Here is a 23,569-nt window from a genome sequence, read left to right on the forward strand (position 1 = left end):
AATGAACAGTTACACCAGTGTTACATACATCAAGAGGCTGACGAAGTAAAGGCCAATACAAATTTCTCACTAGTCTAATACTTCATTCAGGTAGAATAAATTATACTATGGCGACATGTGCCAAACAGAAAGCTGAACAAAACAAGCAGAGAGAATGGACCAAGAGGTGAGGAGGAGGTGTCGAGGTGTCGGGGCGGATAAACATAATCTGTACACGTTGATCCGTTTTTTTTTTTTGTTTTTTTTTAAATGTTCTCCTCTCCTTGAACTGCTGTCAGTGAAAAATATATATATATGTACACAAGGTAGAAGGTTAACACAGCCGGTATCCAAAGGGTTTTCAATGGCTCTTGTGGTTCAGCAACATTATAAAAGTCTGTGTATAAAACAGTTACAATATGAATACAGAGACGTCAGCATCCAGCCCAGAAGGTTAAAACTAACCCGTCCGGCTGAAGACGTCTCAGTCGTGGAATAATCATCTGTAGATTTACACCGAGCGCCTCCATGGAATGAAATAAGAAAGAAAGACAGAAAGACAGAAAGAAAGAAAGAAAGAAAGAAAGAAAGAAAGAAAGAAAGAACCCTTTGCATCTTTTTTTTGTGTGTGGAATGATTCTGTTTGGTCGTTTTCACTGGAAACCACTATATATATATATATGTATATATATCATGTGACTAAACCTTTGACTGATATATATGTGTATGTGTGTGTGTGTGTGTGTGTGTGTGTGTGTGTGTGTGTGTGTGTGTGTGATTGTATAGTGGTGTCTTTACAGGATTGTTGTGCTTCTCCTGAAGGAATGTTTAGTAGCACAGGTAAAAATAAAATTGTGTGGAGTTTTTATTGTGTGTCTGCATCTCTAATGTTCCCAAAAATGACCTGAATCTGAATAATAACAATGTACACTGATCAGGCATAACATTATGACCACCTTCCTAATAATATGTAGGTCTCCACAGTTTGGGATCAAGTGAATTTAGAGGCCAGGTCAACACCTTGTGATGTTCTTGATGTTTTTTATTTATTTATTTATTTTTTAATTTTAATTTTTTGTGTAATTGTTATGGGGTGGAGGTATCTAGTCTGGTCTGGTCTGGTTATATCGTACATGTCTCAGTAACAGTCACATGAATGAATAAAAGTTTCCCAGGAGAACACCGAGATGTCACAAGACGATCAGCGTCATCAGTGGTCATAATGTTGTGGCTGATCAGCGTACATGAGATCTGATAATGATTTACTGGAGAGAAAAGAGGCGATAAGTATTAATAGTTACTCCTCAGTGTTTGGATCGGGGATTAATCAGAAAACGTGGGATTATGAACTAATCTTTGCGTCATGATTCACATCATAATATCTTCAATGAGTTTTACTGATCGGTTCCTGGATTAGAAGCTGCTTGGTGAGTGATGCATCCGCTATCTTTAATAAATACACATAAATACAGGCCGTATCCTTTTCATTGGTGTAAAATCATTTCAGGATTTAAACAGTACACCAGTACTGTTTAAAAAAAAAAAATCTTTGCATAAACAGTAGGAAAAAGCTGAATGTGTTAATCTCCCTCACACACAGACACAGACACACATGTGTTAAGGTCGTCTTTTCTTTTTTTAAGATGCTTGGATAACACAAAATAAATTAAAATGGTTTAAAACTTTAATTTTTTTTTTTTTGTTGTTGTGGCTAAATCCAGTGGTTTCATTTCTCTGTGGTCGGAAGTGAATTTGAGGTAGCAGGTCTGATCTATAGGTCGGACGGTCGCACAACACGAGTAACTGCGAGTGAATGTGAGTGAATCATGGGGAGTAAAGAGGTGGAGAGCGCGTGGGCTGTGTTTCCTTAAGCAGATTTTAAACTCGACTCAAAAGGGAATGTTTGACGCGAACAGCTGCGCAACACAACGACAGCGCGCTGAGACGACGGGGCGAAGTTCGCTTCGTGATGAACGCAGAAATATATTTTAGGGGTCAGAGGTTACGCTCAAATCGATTGGCTCGGGGCTCACGCATAGTAAAAACGTGTACATCGGGTTTTCTAGTGAAGTCGGACGCAGTGGTGCTGTGCGCACAGTCCCCAACACTTGAAACCTTTGCGGTGGATCGTGTTGGTCCCGTGAGGAATGTTTAAAGCTTCGACAGCTGCATAATTTAACCCCTAAACCCTGGAGAACCAACAGTGTAACATAAATTTAAAAAAAAAAACAAAAAGAAAGAAAAAAAAAACATCAGCCTCTTTATAGTCAACACATATAGTCAATCTGTGACACACGCACACATACATGCTCTCTTGGAGAAGTGTATCGTAGCGGGAGGTGCGGTTTGTGCTGGTGACAGACCGGGAGTCATGCTGCATAAATATCTCTGTGCTAGTAGGCCTGGCCCGTTTCCACCTGCAGCAGTCCCAGTACGGCCGAGTGGTCGGTCAGCTTCATCCTGCGCTGACTGGAGAGGCTCACGTTCTTTGCCAGGTAATCCACGGCAGCTGCAGAGGACGGGAGACAGGACACAGACTTTATGAGTTGCTGGAATCCTCCTCCTCCTCCTCCTCGTACTAATCTAACAGCGTCAGGGTGTTTTATTCACGTGCTGGAAAATTGTCAGAAAGGTCAATCTGAGCTGAGTAGAGAGGTGAGTCCTGGGCTGTGTTATTGGCAGGAGCTAGAACGCTAAAAAAAAAAAAAAAAAAGTACTGGTGTTACACAGCAGAGAACAAAAGAAGCTAATCTGTGACATGGTATGTGGGGATTAAAAAGGGGAAATGATGCAGTAGACCAGGAGTTGTCAACGTTTTTCAAGGCCAAGGAGCCTCAAACTGATGGAGAGATTAAGTGGTGACCCCCAAACCTACTGTGAGCTTTAGTCGACATGGAAAGATGGAAAAACAGAAGACAAATTCGGCGAAGACGCCAGGGACACGTACTTGTCCAAGTGGATCGCTATAAATAATATCGATCCAAACTATCTGGTACATGAAATAAGTGCTTCCACTTTCGAGGAGTTTTTATAAATCCCTTAAAGCTCATGGACGCGTCTCTAATGTTTGGGTGCAGAATCTATTGTCATTTTGGCCGGAGGTGAAAACACACAAAACCACTGAAACACCACCACAGCGCAAATAAAACAATGATCATGGCATAGTTTTCAGTCTGCACTATTGTCATACATAGTTTGTGGTTCTCTAAATCTTATTTTCATTTGATTTCTATCCACTGTTGGCTTGTCCTCCTAGTAGTCGAAATTAGTCAATAACGCGAGAGTTATGTAAAATGTCATATACACACTTTATCGTTAAAGCAAATGCATTGTGTTCTTCTATGTTTCTAGGCTGAGTTCTATATTAAACTCGGTCTAGTGAACAACACATTTAATATTAGGATATTCAAATAATATATCATTTTTTATTACTATTGCCTGCCTCCATTTATCCCTTTATGAGTCATGTTAATCTGTATTTAAAGAAATTTTAATTTGTTGGAGAAAATTAAAAAGGAAAAATATAAAAAATGTCCAATCAACCAAAGATTTTGCAACCCCCCCGCAGTACCTGAGTGGACCCCCTAGGGGTTGCGGGCCCCCTGTTGGAGACCTGTGCACTAGTGCATAAATCAACCATGGAGGCCGTATTCTCACCCTGTGCTCACAACAGAAACGTCATGTAAGTACTGCGACACCCAAGATCTGCAGCACCTGACGTCTTCACCTCCTGCCCCCTGATTGTTAGCCCCGCCCACTCATGTCCCACCTGTTCCTCTATGCCAGTTCATCTTCCTGCATCCTGCTGGTGCTATAGGGTGGTGGTGGGGGGGGGGGGGGGGGGGGGGGGGGGGGGGGGCTAGTCTGGTCTAGGTGGGGACTACATGTCTAAGTAACATCCACATGAATGAACACCAGGTCCAAAAGTTTCCCAGCAGCACACTGAATTGTCATAACATGGTTTAAATGTTATTCACTTCTCCTGTCAGTGGTTTCAATGATATGGCTGATCGGTGTAAGTAAAAAAAAAAAAAAAAAAAAAAAAAATCAATCTTAGTATTATGACACATGGTTAGCTCCTTATCACAGGTGAAGAAAGGCAAAAAAACACACAGAACATCATTAGCCTCATCCTTTAAACACGTTTCCACATTGTTATGGAACAATTTGTCGTTTATCCACTCGCAAAGACTGACAAAAGGACGCCGCGTTTGACAGGCAGACAGACAGACGGACAAAAGCGGCCAACGGCTCGGCTTACGCAGACAGACGTGAAGACAGGTAGTCACCAGAATACAGTAACGGTGGTTTGTTGGAAAGCTGACATTAATGCTCAGCACATTTCCTCTCAGAGTCGTGGATGTTGCCCCTCCCTGGTTCAGCCGGTGATGACTTCTCTTTTATAGAGAGGAAGGGCTGACGGATGTGATGTGACACGGTGTGTGTGTGTGGGTGCACGTGTGTGTGGGTGCACGTGTGTGTGTGTGTGTGTGTGTGTGTGTGTGTGTGTGTGTGTGTGTGTGTGTGTGTGTGTTGAGGCTTTCTGCAGGAGATAAGTAAAGCAGAAAGGAAGCTGCCACTCTTGTGCTGTGGAACTGGAGAAAGAAGAGTACCTATGGGTGGGCATGTCTGTCTGCCAAGATGTCCGTCACCTTGACAGGTAGTGGTGGTGGGGGGGTGGAGTAGAGGGGTGGAGGGGGGGTAATATGTGAGAGCCTATGTGTGTGTTTGTGTTTCAGAAAGGTTTAGCAAGGCCCTCTAAAGGAAGCTGTTTTTCCTGTCAACCAGGTTTATACCTTAAATCCCTGTTGAGCAGTCGCACTCAGAGTCGTCTGCCTTAAAGATACACCCCATCTGATAGCACGCGCCGACACACACACACACACACACACACACACACACAACAAATGCACACGCGTACACGCAGCAGACGCGCACACACACTTTAGCTATTTTGACAGTAAGCACTTTAATCTGTCAGGAGCTTTCTGAATTAGAGCAAGAGGAGAGAGTCAAATGTCTTAAGTAAATTGTGAAATCTGTCTCGGGGAGAGATGGGGGTGGAAGGGGCCACAGCCCAACCACAAAAAGTTGTGTCAGACAGTGATCAGACACAGTTCAGGGGGAAAATCTCTGTAATTACTGTAATACAATGTGGTGGAGTGTAATCGTAACTGATGGGCACGATGGACGAAATGGGAAAAACACAAAGTTGGGACTAGAAATCGAAAGCTTCCAAGTAACCCTGCACTCTTCAGACCTGAGGCCACGCTGACCAGAGGGCAAGCGTCGCTACACGATTTGTCGTGGAACACCCCAACGCATCACAAAACTGGAACCAAGAACTGAAAACAGTAAGAAAACCAAGCCAAGGCTTATTACTCATTGAATGTTGTCTGATCTTTTGCCACTGATGGAGTAAACCATGTTTTATGTATGTAAAGTGTCCATGAATCTCTCCTAAACCCTAACCCCAAGCTTCAACACCTAACTCGAATCCTCAACACCTAACCCTGGCTCTAAAGTGGATTGTAGAAGTTCCAGATTTCAGTTTATAGATGAGAACATGGGTTGGAATTATGGAAGTCTTCCATTTTACATTGGCTTTGAATGGGCTTCTCCTTCCCCTAGGGTTAGAGGAAGGACCCTAAGCCCTAACCTAACCCTCAACACCTAAACTAATCCTAAAGTGGAAAACAAACTTGGACTTGGACTTGGAATCTGGATTGTGGAAGCTCCAGATTTCTATTTATAGATGAGAACCTGGGTTGGAATTATGGAAGTCGGCTTTGACCCTAACCCTCACACCATAACCCTCGCCCCTAATCCTAACCGAGTAAATACTATAATTGTGTAAATAATAAGAAAAGTTGTTGTTGTTGTAAGGTTCGGAGTAGAAGGGACAATGCCGATGCATTGAATACCGATGCTCAAGACTTTTTCCTGGTCACTACACAACGACCCGGAAAGTACGAGAGAGGCTTTATTTCCTGCCCTGAAGAGGTTAAGGGAGTTTGGCATGAACAGTCACGTCTTCACAAACTTCGTGTTGTAAATCTTAGTAATTTTAGTGTTGTGCTCATTCTTTTTGTGTAACTGAGCTGACCACTTTTCTCGTCCCCATTATTTCAATAACCTCGTGTTAATCCTGCACAACTTCAAGTAAACCTGAATCTGGAAGCAGAGCTACAACATGTTACTGGTCTCAAATCAAACCAGAAGCATATTTTTAAGTGTTACTGCCACGCAGTTGACAACCATCCTGCATAATTGGATCACAAGTGGCCACCTCTTAGTTTAGAGTTCACTCTTGGCGTTAACATTGGTCTCTTAACGCTCCTCGGTTCAATGCTCGTTATAAAAATCACCACTGATGTCATTTGAGGTGCTGTTTAAAAGGATTCTTGACAATTATAGATGAACATTATATTTATAATTGGGCTATTTTGTCTCCGATAACTCTTAAACCACTCAAAATAAGGGCTGTGTATAAAAAATAGTTCCCAAATCTGTCCTCCAGTTTGGACACTTACTTAAATTCTTCTAATTTTCAAACATATAAAGTTGTCTTATATGTATTATATTAAAATGTTAACGTGTGAAGTTGCAGGACTCACTCTGGCCGTACTGACTGTACTGGTAGCCGGCAGCAGCCACAGCCGGGTCCACGCTGTAGCTGGTGGTGCTGTACGTGGGGGGGCAGAAGGACTGGGATGAGGGTAGACTGTCCACCGTCTTGATGGAGGCCTCCGCCGAGCGCTGGCTGCAGCTGGCGGAGATGCTGTTGGACGAAGAGGAGTCCAGTGTGTTGTGGAGGGGCGAGATGGAGAAGTCGTGCTGTGGCTGCGAGGAAACGCCGCTGGGGTTACTCAAGATGCTCATTACCTGCAGACGCAAAGGAGAAGGTGCTTTAGATTATTTGATATCTCAAGAGACTGTTGAATATTCAATACATAATTTAATCTAAAGAGCATTTGCAACCATCTGAATTTTTATATTTCTGCAAAGAAATGACCCAAAACATCCATGAAAGTCCTGTAGGAAGAAACACATTAGTCAAATAGTTGTGCATTTATTTACAATTTATTAGAACATGTTTGAGAGTTGCAAAAGTAAGTGAACCCTATTTTTTTTTTTTTTTTTAGTATCTGCTGTGACCTCCTTGTGTAGCAATAAAACGTTTTCGGTAACTGCTGACCAGTCGTCTACGGGAGGAATTTTAGCCCTTTACTCAAAACAGAACAGAACCACTTCAGTTCTCAGATGTTGTTGGTGTGTTTCCTCACATTAACTTTTTTTTGCTTCAGGTCCTTCCACAACATTTCTATTGGATTAAAGTCAGGACTTTGACTTGGTCGTTCATAAACATCCATATTGTTCTTCTTTAACCACTTGTGTTCTTGGGCTCGTTTGTCTCGCTGCATGACTCAGTTTCTCTTCACATTCATGTTTTCTTTTAAAATTCAGAAGTTATTGCAACCCCACCTTTCACAGACGGGATGACTGTCTCCAAATATGACGCCTCTCATTTAAAACCAACTCTTCTACTTTGGTCTCATCTTTGCACAAAAAAACATTTCCCCACTAGTCTTCTGAGTAGAAGTATTATTTTTGGAGAGCAGTGGCTTCGTCTTTGCCACTCCGCCATGTGAACAAACCCAAGAAACATCTAGATGAACATCAAAACACCTCCGTATTGAGTTCTCTGTTTGCAAGTTGACGTTCCAGGGATTCAACCACTAATCCTCTGGTTCATGGTCAACCTTGCTCTACCTACTGAGCCGAACATACAAGCCTTTTAGTGCACTTCCTATGCAGTGAACTGATCAATAGCCTCTTAACATATCTTCATAAACTTGAAAGTGTCTAAAAGATTTCACGCTAGTTCAGCGTCGATGCAGAGCGACCCACCCTCTTGGGTCAAGACAGAGTAAGGATGTGTTGTACGCGAGTGAAGGTCACCTCTTGACTAGAAGAATCGATGACAGCGTAATCTAACGCGACGGCAAATAGGTGGATAAGACGATAACATCCAAGCACTGTGAGGAGTCTAGAACAGATAAAGAGATGAGGTGTGCAAACGTCCTGTGGATACAGTATCTCTGTGCCACAGAGGAGCCGACCCTACATTCAGGCCTTTTTCCTCAATTTACTATTCAGCTTGGTACCAAACAGTGGGGCTAAAATTGACAGTAAGCTTCAAACAAAGCTGTTTAAGGATACCTTACAGTGATAAGTTGGGCATATGGCTGCTGAAAGTGGACAATAGTCCGAGTAGGATTAAGGAGGATTGCGGAGATGTTTTTGAGACACGATCTTTTGTTGTCTTCTTTGGAAACACAAGTCAGACAATCATCATTTTAATTCAAAATTCAAATGCAAAACAACTTTATTAATCCCTGAAAGGGCAATTCCGTTTGCACACCACCACATGCTCGTAACGCAAAACACATAACAAAACAGAGGAGGAACGAAAGGAAAGGGTAGGCAGCTGTGCGCAATCTGCTATCGCTAATAATAGTAGTACGTATCTGAATAAATACCGTCCTTTAAGGTACGTCTCTTATCTCTAATAGATAAAAAGCATAAAAAGTACGAAACACCCAGTACACAATTTAATTTACCAGTTTGGTTTAGCAGTCGGACAGCAGAGCGAATAAAAGACTAAATGTTGTTCTCAGAAACAGGCTGGACATAGCAGCGGCCTGAAGGCAACAATGAGAATTGATTTGATAAAATGTGCCCAGAAGTATTCAAAATACTGTGCGACTTCCTCACGACCTGTTTTTCCCACAGAGAACTAAGCAGGCCAATGTGAATTCTCAGTATCTGGTCATATCAGAACTATTTAGGTCCTCATCTCACGTTAATTTTACAGTATATGTTTAGTTTTTTTTTGTCATCTGCTATAAATCAGAAAATACTAACTCCCATATTAATGAGGGAGATTTAATTCAGTGTAATATGACAAAGACTCAACTGGAAGACAAATGTGACGTTATCTGATCTTAATATACTAAAACCCAGTCCAAATTATAACAGGAGAGACATTTAGAAAAGAACAGCAAGAACTCCCAACTAAATAGAGACAGGAAAGGGTTAACCCTTATCCTACGTCTGATATGAACATTTTTATTATCATTTTATTATTGGGTATAGTCTGTGTCAGTGAATGAATGCATAAAGAAAAGAAGTAATGAATGAAGAGAACAAGAAAGGACCTAGTTCAAAGAATATAATATAATAAGTGAACTGAATAACAGGAAAAGAACTGTGGAACAACATTGGTATTAACATAACAAAACCCTCTGTACATGTTATTCTGCATTTAAATTTAAAAAACACACGCACACATATCATATTAAAGCCGGAACAATTACATAAAACTACCTTTACATCTCCATTTGGCCTCCGTCCTTAGGTTAAGAATAGGCAGCTACATGTTCCCACTCCTCACTAAGCCTAAAACCTTCACCCACTCTCTAAAGCCGCTCGCTGTATTTCCACTTCTACCGCTTCTCCTCCAGACTGACTGGCAACCTTCAGCGGTCTCGGGGACAAAGCGCCCCTTTATCAAGCCGGGTCAAGCCAGAGGACAGAAGTGGACAGGCGTTGTGTGCTCAAAGAGGGTAATTGGCCTGTTGAAGGATGTCGCAGCAGCTGGCAGTGTTAATACGTGCTCTTCCTCACCATAATATCATGTAAATAAACTGACAGATGGTCTTCAGCTGGAGGCTGACGGATGCAAACTGCTTCCAGATGAATAAAGCGCAAAAGAGACACATAAATGAACTGGGCAGCGCTGTAGAAATTACGGTTTAGCGGCTCGTACAGATTAGAATACACCGATCAGCCGCAACATTAAAACCACTGACAGGAGGAGTAAATGACATTGACCTTCTTGGGACAATTCAATGCTCTGCTGGGAAACTTTTGGACCATTTAAGAACATTTTTCACTCGTCAATCTGTCAGTAACCACCAAACACTAGTGTCTTCTTTACCAGTCGGGCTAATTTTTGAAATTTAAGCTACATTTACATGTCAGGCCACAGTCCTAAGGTCTGGGTTGGTTCTGGTCTGGGCTGTTAAATTCACCTCGAGGTATAAACTGCTCATTAGACATGTAGCACCCACCTAGAACAGACCAGGCACCCCCACCCCATAGCAATGACGCTCCTTGATGCAGCAGTCATGTTCAGCAGGATGTAGCCTGACACACATTACGATTACATGCACGTAAAAAAACAAAAAAAGAATTATTGCCTTAATCGAACTTTAACTAGACAACGCGTGTGTGCATGCGCCACAACGGCTGTGCTGGGTATGACCTCGGAAAAAAAACATCCAAGAAAGACGGTTGTAGAAGAAGATAAACAGAGTCGGCAGAAGAACCATCTGAGCCTTAGCGCCATCTTATCTGCAGCATAAGTAGCGCACAAATTACGTATGAGATTAACAAAGCTGTACTGTTATCCATATTGTTGTTGTTTGTCATTATATGATAATAGGTTAACTGAAAAGGGGGCCATATTAACCCGCTGACAGGACACATATCGCCCCCTAGTGTGGAGGAGGAGGACATGTTCCGGTCAGTTATTCAGTTTTCTCCGATGCATGGAAACTGGGACAAGGAACACACTAGAAAGTTGAATTTCGAGCATAGTTTGATAAAGCTGTGCATGTAAATGCACTGAAAGACGCACAAAAACAGGCAAGGTGTTGACCTGAGTGGACTGATCCACAGAGACCCTTCCTCTCAACCCATACGGAGCTTGTTTGTTCTCCCTGCGTCTGCGTGGGTTTTCTCCGGGTTCTCCCGCTTCCTCCCACCTCCAAAGACATGCTCGTTAGGCTGACTGTAGACTCTAAATTGACCCTCGGTGCGAATGCGAATAGTTGTTCGTCTCTGTGTTAGCCTGGCGACCTGTCCAGCGTGAACCCCACCTCTCGACCCCATCGACCCTAGTGAGGATTAAGCGGTAGTAGAAGATGAGATGAGACGTTTTGCCCGATCGGTGTAGGTGTAAAACTATGAGGTATCTGAATGAGAAAATAAATTTTTGGCTGAATCGTAAAAAGAAAAACGATATTTATACTCGTAATTTGTCAGAAGACTAATTAACTATTCTCTGTGGTCCTGCTACAGGTATTTGTAAAAATAAAAAATAAATAAATCATCTCACATTAAACTGCAGATGTGACTTTCAGGTCATACTTGTTAGTCTGCTGCTGCTAGTCAACGCCTCCGTTTTCATCCCAACCACAAGAACTAGAGGGGCTTAACAGTTCTCTACCCACTCAGTCAGTCAGACAGCACCCTGGGCTCTGTTTAGTTTCCACCGAGGGAGGAGAACGCTCTAAGTGACAAATAAAGAAGAAAAAAAAATATATATATATATATATATATATATCCTACAAACATTCCATCAGTGGGTACGATTTAAATTCCTCTGCGTTTTCTGACAGCTTGCCGGGGTAGGTCTCGTCTTTCATTTATTCATTAGCCATAAAGCTCCTTGCTTTGCTTCTTGCCAAGTGAAGCGGCGTCTGTTTTTCAGGCGATTTCTAATTAACATCCCCTCCACCACCACCGCCGCCGCCGCCCAACCCACCCACCCCACTCCCCCCCCAACCCCCCACCTCCACCACCGCCCTGCCTCAATTCTATTCCTTATTATGGGAATGATGTAAATATATGTGCTCATCCTTTTTGATTTGTTGACATGGGAGCATGCCAGTTGACAGCGTGCCCAGTCAAAGGGCTTAGTACTGCAAATTTTAATAGCAGCTGAGACTAATATTAGACGCTCTGCTCTGACTGATGCTCAGGTGTATACGATGGAGTCTGCAGCAAACTGTGAACTAGGAGGGGTGCTGGGGTGGGGTGGGGTGGGGTGGGGCGGGGGCTGCAGGAGGATGCAGTCTTTTATTTTTTTATTTTTTTTTGCACGGGGTGGTCCCACTGTAGTTCTTGAATAAAACCCAAAACATTCCCACACCAAAAAAAAATAATAAAAAATTGTTAAGTGGAAGAATATGTAGTGCAGTGTTACAGTGTGGGTGCAAGCGTCGTGCATGTGTGCGTGCGTGCATATGTGTGGGAGGGTGGTGGGAAGTGGATGGGGGGGGGGGGTATAGAGGAGGCCCCCCACATCCCCCAACCAACCTCCTTATCTCAGTCCGACAGTTGTCAGGAATCACGCGCAGAGGCCTGAGTTAGCGAGGCAGGCAGGCAGGCCTAGGGATATGGATCAAAGAGACAGAGCTGGAGAACCAAAGCAGCTCTGATCCCCCAACACTGAAACCCACTCCATTCTATCCTTACTCTCCCGCTCCCTCTCTCTATCTCTCACCCCGACATCAAATAGCGAGCCAGAGAGCTCCTCCATTCCAAAGCAGGCTAAATCTTCCCTTCTCACAACAAACCGAATAGAAAAAAAAAAAAAAAATTAGAGCATGAGGGGAGAAATGTGCTCTTCTTTGCTTGTGATGTGTTGATGTGCTGGGGTCACTGTGGGAAGTAATAGTTTCATCTTCAGTGGCAGGTCACTAAGTTGTCTGACCTGACAAAAAGAGATTAGTGGTCTGGCATTAAACTCCTCGCCACATGCAGGCCTCTAAAGAAAAATAGATTTAAGGGCATTTAACGAAAAAAAAGAAAAAAAAAAGAAAATACAGTTTAAAAAGCTTTATTTATTTTATTTTTTTTTTTGCAGGATATTTTTAAAAACGGGGGCTCTGGAAAAGGGTTTCCATTTACACAAGCAGTGCCCTCCCAGGGATGGCATTTCATACTATCATTTTGTCTTTCTGTAAATAAGACACGGAATTGGCAGCGCGCTCCATCTCAACATGAAAGTCAACCTCTAATTCTTACCCTTTCAATTTGAGGGGGGGGAGGCGCAGAAATGGCTTGTGTGAATTACATTCCAAATGCAATATAGCTGTTTCAAATTGAATTATTGGCTGTCAGACGCGCTGCATATGGTATCCTGCAATTTTTAAAGTGGAATCTTAGGAAATTCGCCCCTGCATTGTTATCTGGCGTAAACGTGTAAAAAAAAAAAAAAAAAAGGGGGGGGGGGACGCGATGAAAGGGCCGACGTCGGGGAGGGAGGGGGGGGCATCCATGATGGAAAAGCTTCAGCTGGTGCTCAGAGAAAAGACTGAAAGGACAATAAACACACAGGATGCAGCAGCATTCACTGCAGGTACATTTAATGTCGGGAGTCAATACTATTTGATTGAATTTTTTTATCCTTTTTTTTGTTTTATACACTGAGATCTTGTCTTATTATTTGAACAAGACGTCTGTGAAGCTCATAAATACAATAATGTACTGAATAAATAAAAGAGCAGAAAATAAAAAACTAATATAGATGAAATATTACATTTTTTTGTTGTTTTTTTTTACAATAGATAGCACATAACATAAGCTACAGCTGCATTTTAATATTTTTCCACATTTTTATATTATTATTATTATATATTATTATGTATACTGCTATTTTGGATTATATGCCGTTTAAAACTCATTGTTAAATACTCTGCAAGAGCTGTGTAAGAGCGATCTAAGTCTTGTTTTTCCTTTGTTATGAAGTGTTGCTCAAGGTTCTTCCAGGTTCATCCAGCGATATGTCTATTCTGCCATAAAGAACCATGAGATCTTCGACATTTTTCAGACCAAGGACCCTCAAACTAAAGACACATTAGACAAGTAGGGGCTCCCTACCTTCTATATGTGTTCTATATTAGACTCGGCCTAGTGCTATTTATTTATTATCATCATTTTGCATTCAATATGAAGCTATTCAAATGATGCACAGGTTCAAATATTATTTTTTTTAATTTATTTCAAACATGTGCAACAGTAGGGTGGCCAACTAACTGCCCTAAACATAAACATACCTGACATGAACATAGCAGCATGCACCTGGGATAGCCTTGTGATTGGCTCAGCAGCAATAGGGGCGGGGCCTAGTGTGAAGACCTATTTCTGTTGAAGACCCATGCATTTATGTTGTAAGAGATGCCACCTTAGGACACTGGGTTAGTCCTGGAAGGCCAGATGGTACTAGATAATCTGGACGTTTGTATTGGCTGTTTTTAATTCATTCTAATTAACCAGTGATAAGTTACCTTCACTTCCTCGTGCACAGTAACACAGTAATCCAGCAGGTCTTACCTGCGGGGATAGTCCATTGCTGACAGGGTTGACGTGGTTGTTTGGTGCCGCGGAGCTCATGAAGGTGTCGGAGTAGCTGGAGAACCCGTGTCGGTTGGAGGCCAGGCCGTAGGCAGAGCCGCTGTCAGAGCTGGACAAGCCGCTCTGGTGCATGGTGGATGGAGGTAATGGTTGAGGACGATGCACAGTGCTGCCACTGTCTGATGAGTAACACAAAACAGAACACGTGTTAATACCGAAAGATGTTGTAACTGGAGTTGGTATAACCTGCAACTAGTGTAACCACAGTATTACTCACTGGTGGTGGGAAATAAACCAAAGTAGATGAGAAAATAAGAAAGTACGTGAACTATAACTCTTTTATTTAACACTTTTTTGGTGTTTATCTTTGTTCTATGTCTCTAGATTTTGTGATTTAGTTTAGTTAGAACTAGGGTTGGGGGTTTGAAACTATTTTAATGTGTAATTTCTTAGTGTAGTTGAATGTGCAGTCAACTCCATCAATAATCAACAAGCTTAATTTCACTGGCACGTCTTGCACCGTTTCCAAGTCGATTGAAAGTCGACCTCCATGTGAGCGCGAGGAACTGTAACACTAAAACATTTCAGGCATAAGGAAAGTGTCTTACGCTTCAGAAGAAAAGACACAGCTTTTCCCAAACACTAATACAGTTTCCGGCCTCCACTTTCAGTTTTGCCCAAGTGTATCATCCCAGATAAAAACACAAATAGTGTTTTGGGGCGTCATCCCTCTGTATAGCCGAAGTGATGAGTCTCCTCAAAGCTCCTCTCTGCAGCAGAATAATTACCAAGCACTTAAATCTCACCTGTTGGAAACATGTGAACTTTCCAATGATGTGCTGAACCAGCTGCCTCTTGAAGAAAACCATCTGAACTCATGGACAGAAAATTGGGAGCAGAAGCCTGATTTCCTCTTCCCTCTTACATTTCTGCAGCAGCTGCCTCCTCAGGTAGGGGCTGCTTTGGCCGCCATCACCGTGTACAGCTGCGATTCTGCCTAATTAACTGTTTCACCACCACATGACGCACAGTTATTGCCGTGTAGCGGTGGCAGCAGTAGGTTGTATTCTCACGCAACGGTGAGGAGGCTGGTTCAGAGAGAAGCACAGCTGTAGATAGAGGCCATGGGTGTTCAATACAAGTCTCATTGCAACTCACTTCTCAGAAGAAAAGCAAAGACCCTAGCCCTTAAGAAAGTAGTCTAGACCTCTACCTGGTCCCAGATTTTATGGGTTTTCTCTCACCTGGTAGCACCAGGTACCAGGAACAACCACTTAATTGTGAACATTAGCAGCAAGTTGGAGGACATTTCTGTGGACCAGCTTATTGTGGTTCACTTGTGGGTGGGGATGCCCTCAACATCTCATGCCCCCACCTTCCAGAGCTCAAGAGTTTGGGGTATCTTCTACAAACAGTGTTATGTTTCGACTTCTTGTAAGAAAGCTGCATCAGACTTTACCTTGCTTCTGATCTGCTGTGCTCTGAGACTGCGTATTAGATTCATATTTATATTGCATATTTGCCTGTGATACAAACCACCATTGTAATTGAGGAACTAAAATATCCTTGTATCTACCATTATGAGCACACTAAATGCAGGATAAACTGCTCCATGCTCTCCATTTTATCTAATTTTGCATAGATAGATAGATAGATAGATAGATAGATAGATAGATAGATATCTTTGCTGTCAATGTGCAAGCACAGTGAAATGCAGATGGAGCAAACCCAATTAGACGCTTAGGTTCCAAGACACAAGGTATGAAAGACAGAAATATAATTTATATTGTAATTAGGTGGTTGGCACGTAAGTGTAGGGATATGAGAATTATGAATGTCTGAATGAAGCGAATGTCTCTTTCGTCAGTTAAATGACAAATGTTGCTAGCAGCACTTTATAACAGGCGCCACTTACTAAAAATTAATTATCCGAGTAATTTGATGACAGGCTAACGAAAAAAAAAAAAAAGACCAGAGGAGTCAGGATTGAGGCTAAATGAAACTATTAGGGTATCACCAATGGTTTCCCTTTGTCTAATCAAAAAGAAACATATTAACAAAGGTCTAAAAGTGGCTTTAATGATGGGGACGTCCTTATGTTCTCAGGGTGGAAGGTTTATCTGGTCTACCTTGGGACAGAGTGTTGGTTGGGTAGCTGGACTCTTGCAGTTGGTACGTAGGAAGTGTTGGCATCCCCGTGGGAGGAAATCCACCTGGCAGAAGGTGGTTGAATGCTGCTAGCTGATTGGCTCCTGCCTGTTTTCGCCACCGGGCCCTTCGATTGCTAAACCACACCTTAAAAAAAACAAAAAACAGAGCACAGTTAGTTCTTGTTTGGTTTGGTTTGTCCTCTGGGAACATTTTAACAACATAAGGGAGTCTAGTTGTACATTCTCAATGTATGAATAGGGAATTACACACAAAAACCTGCATCTGAAGGAAACTCCGTTCACACATAGGTACGTTATTCAGAGGCCGAAACAGATATGGGGTTGACCTGCCTCGACACTCGCTATCCCTGTGAGGGCAACAGGTCCTTGTTCTGTTTTGCTGCCCAGAGCCTCATAACATCAGCTGCCCATGGAGGTCTTACTGTCCGGTGAAACATGGCCAGTGACTCACTAGTCCAGGTGTCGGCCAATGTTCCATCCAGTTCTGGCATCCCCCTCTCCCAGAGTGTGGTCCAAGTTTGGTAAATGCCAACCCCGGGCCCTTGTGGGATGTGGGGGACATCCTTCTGAAGGGGTCTGCCTCCAGATACCACAAGGCTCAATGTGAACTTTTATGAGTATATATTATCATCGCATATGGCCACATTTACACCCATCAGCCACAACATTATGGCCACTGACTGGAGTAGTAAATAACATTATGGCCGTCTTGTGACAATTCAATGTTCTGCCGGGAAACTTTTACAACTGGTATTCATTCATGTGGATGGTACTTAGACATGTAGCACCCACCTAGACCAGACCAGGTAGCCCCCCACCCCATAGCAATGACACTACTTGATGTCAGCAGCCTGACACCAACAAACACACAAAAACGCTTTGGGAACATCTCCAAAAAAACATGAAAAACTGTACAAGGAGTTGACCTGGCCTCAAAATTCACTAGATCCCCAAGTGTCTGTTGGCTGATCCATAGAGGACCCCACTAACAACATCCTGACACCACTTGGACACCTTCAGAAGGTCCATGTCCATTCTCTGATGAGTCACAACTGCTTTGGAGGCATTAGGAAGGTCAGTGTATATCAGTATATAGTCTGATCCTCTTTTAGCCAGAAATAATATCACAATTGGGAAACCAGTTCAGTATTTCACAACCGATGACATTTTTTAAGGTGATTCAAGGGTAATGCCCATTAACTCAACCCTGTGCGTAACACCTAGATGTAGCCAAACATGGAAAAACATGTCAAATACACCTATGTACATGCACCTACTGCCTGGTCCAGTAACGTGAGCCAAATCAGAAAGACTGAGAAATGACAAAGGGGTGTGTATTGCCCCGAAGCTTAACTGTCTTCTTTCAACTCAGCAGGCCACTACTTTCCAAGTTCTTAATTAAAACCAACTAACTACCACAGAGACTCAGAGCAAGTATCAGCCTGTCGTTCCACAGAAAACACACTCATAGAGCCTGGATTTGTTTTTCCCCACTGAGTCTTCCTTATACACTGTTCCACATTAGGACACAAAGGTAACTGCATTTCTACCATTTATGTCATTTCAATCAAACACTACCACTCACGAGTGTTAATACATTTGTACAGGGCACACACACACGCACACACACATCACATATTCAGAGTTGTAACAAGAAACTATGCATCGCCTCCAGCTCTCCACCCACCCACTTTCTCCAGGAATCCTCCTTTTTTCATTTGGAGCAAATGAAAACATGCCTTTCAAGTGGAGAAGATCATTTGGACTTCTATTTCTGTAGAGGAGACTCAAATAATTAGAACAGGTGTTGTCGCCCCGGGGTACTTCTGCAAGAGACCCAGTAGAAGTAGATCAATTCTACCTCTAGCTGCAAAGGTATAGAGGGACCGTGGATCTGAGGGACTGTGAAGAAAAATAGAATAAAACCTCTCATCCAGTTACCGTCTCGTGACCACTGCTGCAGAAAACACCCTAACTGTAAAGTTACATTTCATTGGTGAAGCCATTTAATTCATGGATGCTCCATGCATTACTGTGTTTTTTTAAGTTATTGGCACATATTTGCGCCAGAAGGTGTAAAATCAAACAGAATATGTTTTTTTTTTTTTTTATGCAGCTGAAATATTTAACAGTCTAAACACCAAGGTGGTGGAGTGGTTACTACTGGTGCCTTACAGTGAAAAGGGCCCTGGAGTTACTACCATCATCCACTTCCTGCTGAAAATAATTTTCCCCTATCTTCCTTTCACAATCTAAACATATGCACGTTTATTAAACTGGTGATTCAAAATTGTGAACTGGACTGTGAACGAATGTTTTTCTCTCTGTTCCTAATTATGTGTTAGCATCGATAGCCAGTTTGCCATTTGACTTAACATCCTGAGACCCGAGCTTTTATTTGTTGTGTACCGTTAATTTCTCCAAGAAGTATAAAAACTAAACATCATCTTTGAGCAGGACATGTAATCCCAATGTCCTCAAACGGGTACTTGCTAATTAGCTACTGATAGAATTTATTAAATGTGCATGTCACAACAAGTTTCAACCATAAAAATAAAAATAAAATAAATCATGGCATCATGTTTTTACACTGATAGTGTATTGACCCTTTGCTACCACTACATGGCAGATAAAGGCGCCCACTTATGAGGACAACGAGTCTAAATGAAGCAGAATAAGAAGCTACCACAAACCTAAAACCTGTCCCCATATGAGGACGCCGGGTCTCAGGAGATTAAACAATGTACAATATACTGTATATACACTCCATGCTCTCTCTTCACCAGGACCCATTACTGAAGACTGGCAGAAATTAGGTTGAAAAGGTTCTAAATATAAGCTTCACAATTAACAAAAAAACTGTTTTTGATTAATCTTTTTCTTTATTTATGTGATTTCAGAAGCTGTTCCAAGATCAAGACTCATCCCGAGAGTAGTACTTGCTTACTTTTTATGCAGTTCTTCTGGTTATTGTCAGTGAAAGCAGCAATTCTTTGGTAAGAAAGTGGAAGTAAGAAGTTAGAGATTATTTGGGTGGACAGTTAGGTCACGATCAAGGAATGGATGCACTGGAAAATGGAACTAATCAGGAACATGGCCAATTTCAGATAGATGTCTATATCTGCACTCATAGAATCTGGGGCAACAGAACATAACCAATGTTCTATTTTCGTATTTTCCAGGTGTTCTCACCAGTGGGATATGGGCACAGCTGGACGCAGCCAATGTCCAGTTGTGACATCTAATGAGTAAAATTAAGTGACTCGGGTAGGACTCAGGTATGTCACTCAGATGGCAGCCACAGCCATCCCTCCAAGGAGAGCTGTGGATGAGCCAGAAGCATCCATGAGGTTCCACCGAGAGGCCAAAGAGGTCAAGGCAGACCTCTACTCAAAGCCTTTCTGACTGGATGAGCTGGAGGCCAAGCACTACTTAAATGCACATGGAGCTAATTCCTTAACTTCTTAAGTCTGAACATAAGTCGGAGTGAGGGCCAGCAGACTCAACGTGGGGGCTGAGTCTGCATAATAGGTAATTTTAGAAGAATAAACTGTCATTGAATAGCACAAAACATTGCAGGAGGCAGATCTAATCTGCCTGTGCACTGGCCCACAACGATTTTTCTAAAACCCAGGCATAACTACGAAAAAAGCCCACACTGTCATCCTGCTCCAGCTGTATTTTTTCCTGTCATTTCTAGTAGTAATTCAATACATCACTTACAACTGGTCACAGCTCAAGGTCAACTGAATTTCTACCAAAAATGTCCTCATTGGCAGATTTAGTTTGCCCACTTGCCCTGGACCTAAAGCTGTTCCATTGTATCATTTATGAAGTTGTGGAAGCCCATATTACCACTGACATGTCAGTCCACAAATACAACAAAAGTATTAATGCGATGCATAGCGCTAGCAGAGCATAACACTAGCAAAGGAATGGTTCAAAGAGAAGAAGGCTGCACTTCAACTATTTAATAAAGTTATTTGACCTTTAGCTGCAGTACATGGAGAAAAAATCTATCCTATCTTTCAATATGCTGTAGAGTACTATTAAATACTTTTGATGGTGCTGAGCTGCAACCTGTTTTTATACAGTCTGTACATGTTTGTAGGTCACAGTATGTAGCACATCAACTGTCTGTTCTCAGAATATGTATTTAGGGCAAGAATATAGATTTCATTATTGCAAAGCACTGCTTTCTACTTTATTAGTGACAACATCAGCAACTAGTGGGTGTCGACTTTACTGTAACCACAAAACAGTCAGCTTTATAAAATCTGACATGTCATGCAACCCCTAGTGTGTAGTAGAAGTGGGTAAAAAAATAATAAAAGTCATGTTTTGGGCTGATCTGAACAACTTTCACACCTCCACCATCACTTTTTCTGTACAAGTGAAATAATAATATTTGACCAATGAATTACCACTGTCATCTAATGTACATATATACAATGTATATTTTAAGCTGCATTTAACATTTCTCAGTGAACTAAGTAGAATACTGCAATATATTGCAATATCATAATATCGCAATATCGTATCGTGATTCAAGTATTACGATACATATCGTGAAGTCCTTGTCAATACCCACCCTGAGTCTGTAGTACTGTAACCTTTCTGAATGCAAGCCTTAGTCAGTGGATATAGGACGACCTGTATCAAGCACACAGATAATTCTGTAACCTACAGGTACATGAGCTAAGTACAGTTAGCTATGTTGTAACTGGTGCTAATACTTTTGTCGATTTTGTATGGAAATTAGCTTTGAGCTAATCCGGCATATTTACATGATGTCATATATTTGCACCGACTGTTCATCGATGTCCATTGTCCCCATCAAATAAACAATAAAATAAAAATAATAAATAAAAAAGTCTGTTTTCCATCCCCAATGCTAGTTTCTCACTGTCTCAGTTTTCTGGGTCTTGATTGATCCATGTTGCTGCTGGAGCCTAAAGCTCCTGAGAGCCCAAACTTCTGTGATCTGTAAGTGGTGGTCTTGAAAGTGGTGGGAAAAGGGAATTCCAGCCAAGAAGCTGGGGAGTGAGACACGCACAAGGAATGCAGCCCCAACCACACTGCTAAGCACCTAACAGCTGTTGTCAGACCTCTGCAGTGTTTTCTCCAGCACAACTGGAGCACTGTGGAGCTGTCAACAAGTTACACAGACCAAAGGCAGGTTCCTGATTTAAGACGGGAGTCTTCAACATTATTCTATGTGTATGTGTGAATAAGATGGCAAATATACAACCTGCTCTGTGAATATCTTGTATTTTACAACAGTGCAAATACAGCATGCAGTGTACAGTAATACCAAGACAGTATGGAGTAATTTTGTTGCACAGCACAGTTATAGTTTTAGCTATTAAATTGAAATGAATGAATAGATGGGCAGAAAGTGAGATGTCAGTGTAGTACCTGCACCCTGGCCTCAGTTAATTTAGTCCTCTGGGCCAGCTCCTCCCTGGTGTAGATGTCAGGGTAATGTGTTCTTTCGAAAGCTTTCTCCAATTCCTCCAGCTGCTCCGCCGTGAAAGTAGTCCGACTCCTGCGCTGCTTCCTCTTCAGAGGGAGGTCGGGCTCCGATTCCACGTCTGACACTTCATCCATCCGGGTTCCTGAACAAGCACACGGAGGAGATGTCGGCGTGTTTTACACTCTGATAATTTAATGACGGAAAAGAATGCAACGTTGAGACGTGTAGATTGAAATGAGGTCCATAGAAGGGCTGTTAACCACGCTCATCGTTTAGCGATGGCACAACATGTCATTTCCAATAAAGATGCTCTCCCCCTTAATCAAAACTCCTTTTTAGCTCAAAATGAAGCCTCACTTGTCAATGAATGGCACGTTTCTCACAACATAAATATCAGTAGCAGGTTGTCAGCTTTCAATTTATGCTGCAATGTCAGAACATTTGGAAGAAAACTCAACTACTGATTCACAACACATGTTTTCATGCACACAGCATAACAATGTGCAGCATATTCAGCTATTCAACTCAGCAATCATGCAAAATTCTTCCTGACAGCCCCAAATCTGAAGCAGCAAACCTTGCGAGGCAGATGGATTCTTGCAAGATTTCTGCAATCACACTACAATCCATCATGTAGGCTTTTAAACTACCAATCTGCATCTTGTGAGCATCCATAGGGTTGTGTTGTAAGTGCGGTGGTCACTACTGTGAAGACTTTCGTTACGAAGCCCGCAAGAATCATCTGCACTGAGAGTTTTCTAGCTTTTAAGACTGCGGCTTGTTGTGCTAGGCCTGTAATAGGGTTAGGGTTGTCCAATCACCTGCCACATCTGCCCTTTTCCAAAAAAAGGTAAAAAAATACTTTGGGTGACAAGCCATAGCACAATGGGAAGTTTTGTCCTTTGTCCACCACCAACAGAAGAACTAAGGTTTGATGGATGTGGCTCTTGTTTACATCCAAGAATACGTGGCAGGCATGGGGTCACGTTTAGGGATCATGGCGATTTTGAGAGCTTAGCTGAGCTGATGCCATCTGTCAACATCTGCATCATATTTGTATATGTCCAGTTATTGTGTTGAGTCACCGTGGCCTCTCAGACCATCACCGGCATCATACAGTTTGTAGGTGACACCACAGTCACTGATCTCCCGGGGAGTGGAGACAACATACAGGTGTAAGGACGATAATATCTCCTTAAATGCAGAAAAGGTCGAGAAGATGACTAACACCTCCCATTATACATCACAACTCTCAGCAGCTCCTGAAGACATCCCAACAATGACCGTACTTCTTGAGAAGAACTTGGATTTCATCCAAAACCATAGCAACTTTTACAGAAGCACCAGTTGTCATCAGTGTTGCTGCCACTTCACTCACAGTGTGAGAACTGCTCAGGACAGGAAAGATCTACAAAGTTGATTATTAGAGGAGCTTTCCCATCAACTACCGGACATTTAGTGTTATCAGGAGAGTCCACAACAACAACACCAAGGACGATACACACCCACAACACAACCTCTTCACACTCCTGCCTTCTGGGAGATGCTACAAGAGTGTGAAATAGATGAGATGATGATGATGATGATGCTTTAAATACAGCCAATCTCCTTCTCTGTGGTGTTATTTATACGGCAAAACAACGCTTGGTAAATCTTTGTCAAACTTGCATATCCCAGCACCCCCCCCGGGGATATCGGTGAGAGATGGAGGCGAATGAGAGGTGCTAATCTCTCC

At 42.3% G+C, this 23,569-nt stretch overlaps 1 protein-coding gene across 5 annotated transcripts in view; it reads right to left on the bottom strand.

The window, feature by feature from the left end:
- Window positions 1-1,057: 1,057 nt before the first annotated feature.
- The window catches only part of LOC125008034 (paired box protein Pax-7-like), a 42,740-nt gene continuing 20,228 nt past the window's right edge, over window positions 1,058-23,569 (bottom strand). For 4 of the 5 annotated variants that reach the window (XM_047585443.1, XM_047586162.1, XM_047587010.1 and 1 more), the window contains exons 5-9: window positions 21,777-21,976; window positions 16,317-16,482; window positions 14,167-14,366; window positions 6,597-6,864; window positions 1,058-2,488 (exon numbers count right to left, since the gene is read on the bottom strand). In XM_047585443.1, the coding sequence (XP_047441399.1) occupies window positions 2,373-2,488; window positions 6,597-6,864; window positions 14,167-14,366; window positions 16,317-16,482; window positions 21,777-21,976 (950 nt within the window). In that variant the 3' untranslated portion in view covers window positions 1,058-2,372. Of the gene's footprint in view, window positions 2,489-2,546; window positions 2,673-6,596; window positions 6,865-14,166; window positions 14,367-16,316; window positions 16,483-21,776; window positions 21,977-23,569 lie in introns of those variants that run through there. The other variant, XM_047588631.1, reaches the window with a different exon arrangement.

This window comes from Mugil cephalus, chromosome 1, assembly GCF_022458985.1.
Source record: "Mugil cephalus isolate CIBA_MC_2020 chromosome 1, CIBA_Mcephalus_1.1, whole genome shotgun sequence".
Taxonomy (NCBI): Eukaryota; Metazoa; Chordata; class Actinopteri; order Mugiliformes; family Mugilidae; genus Mugil; species Mugil cephalus.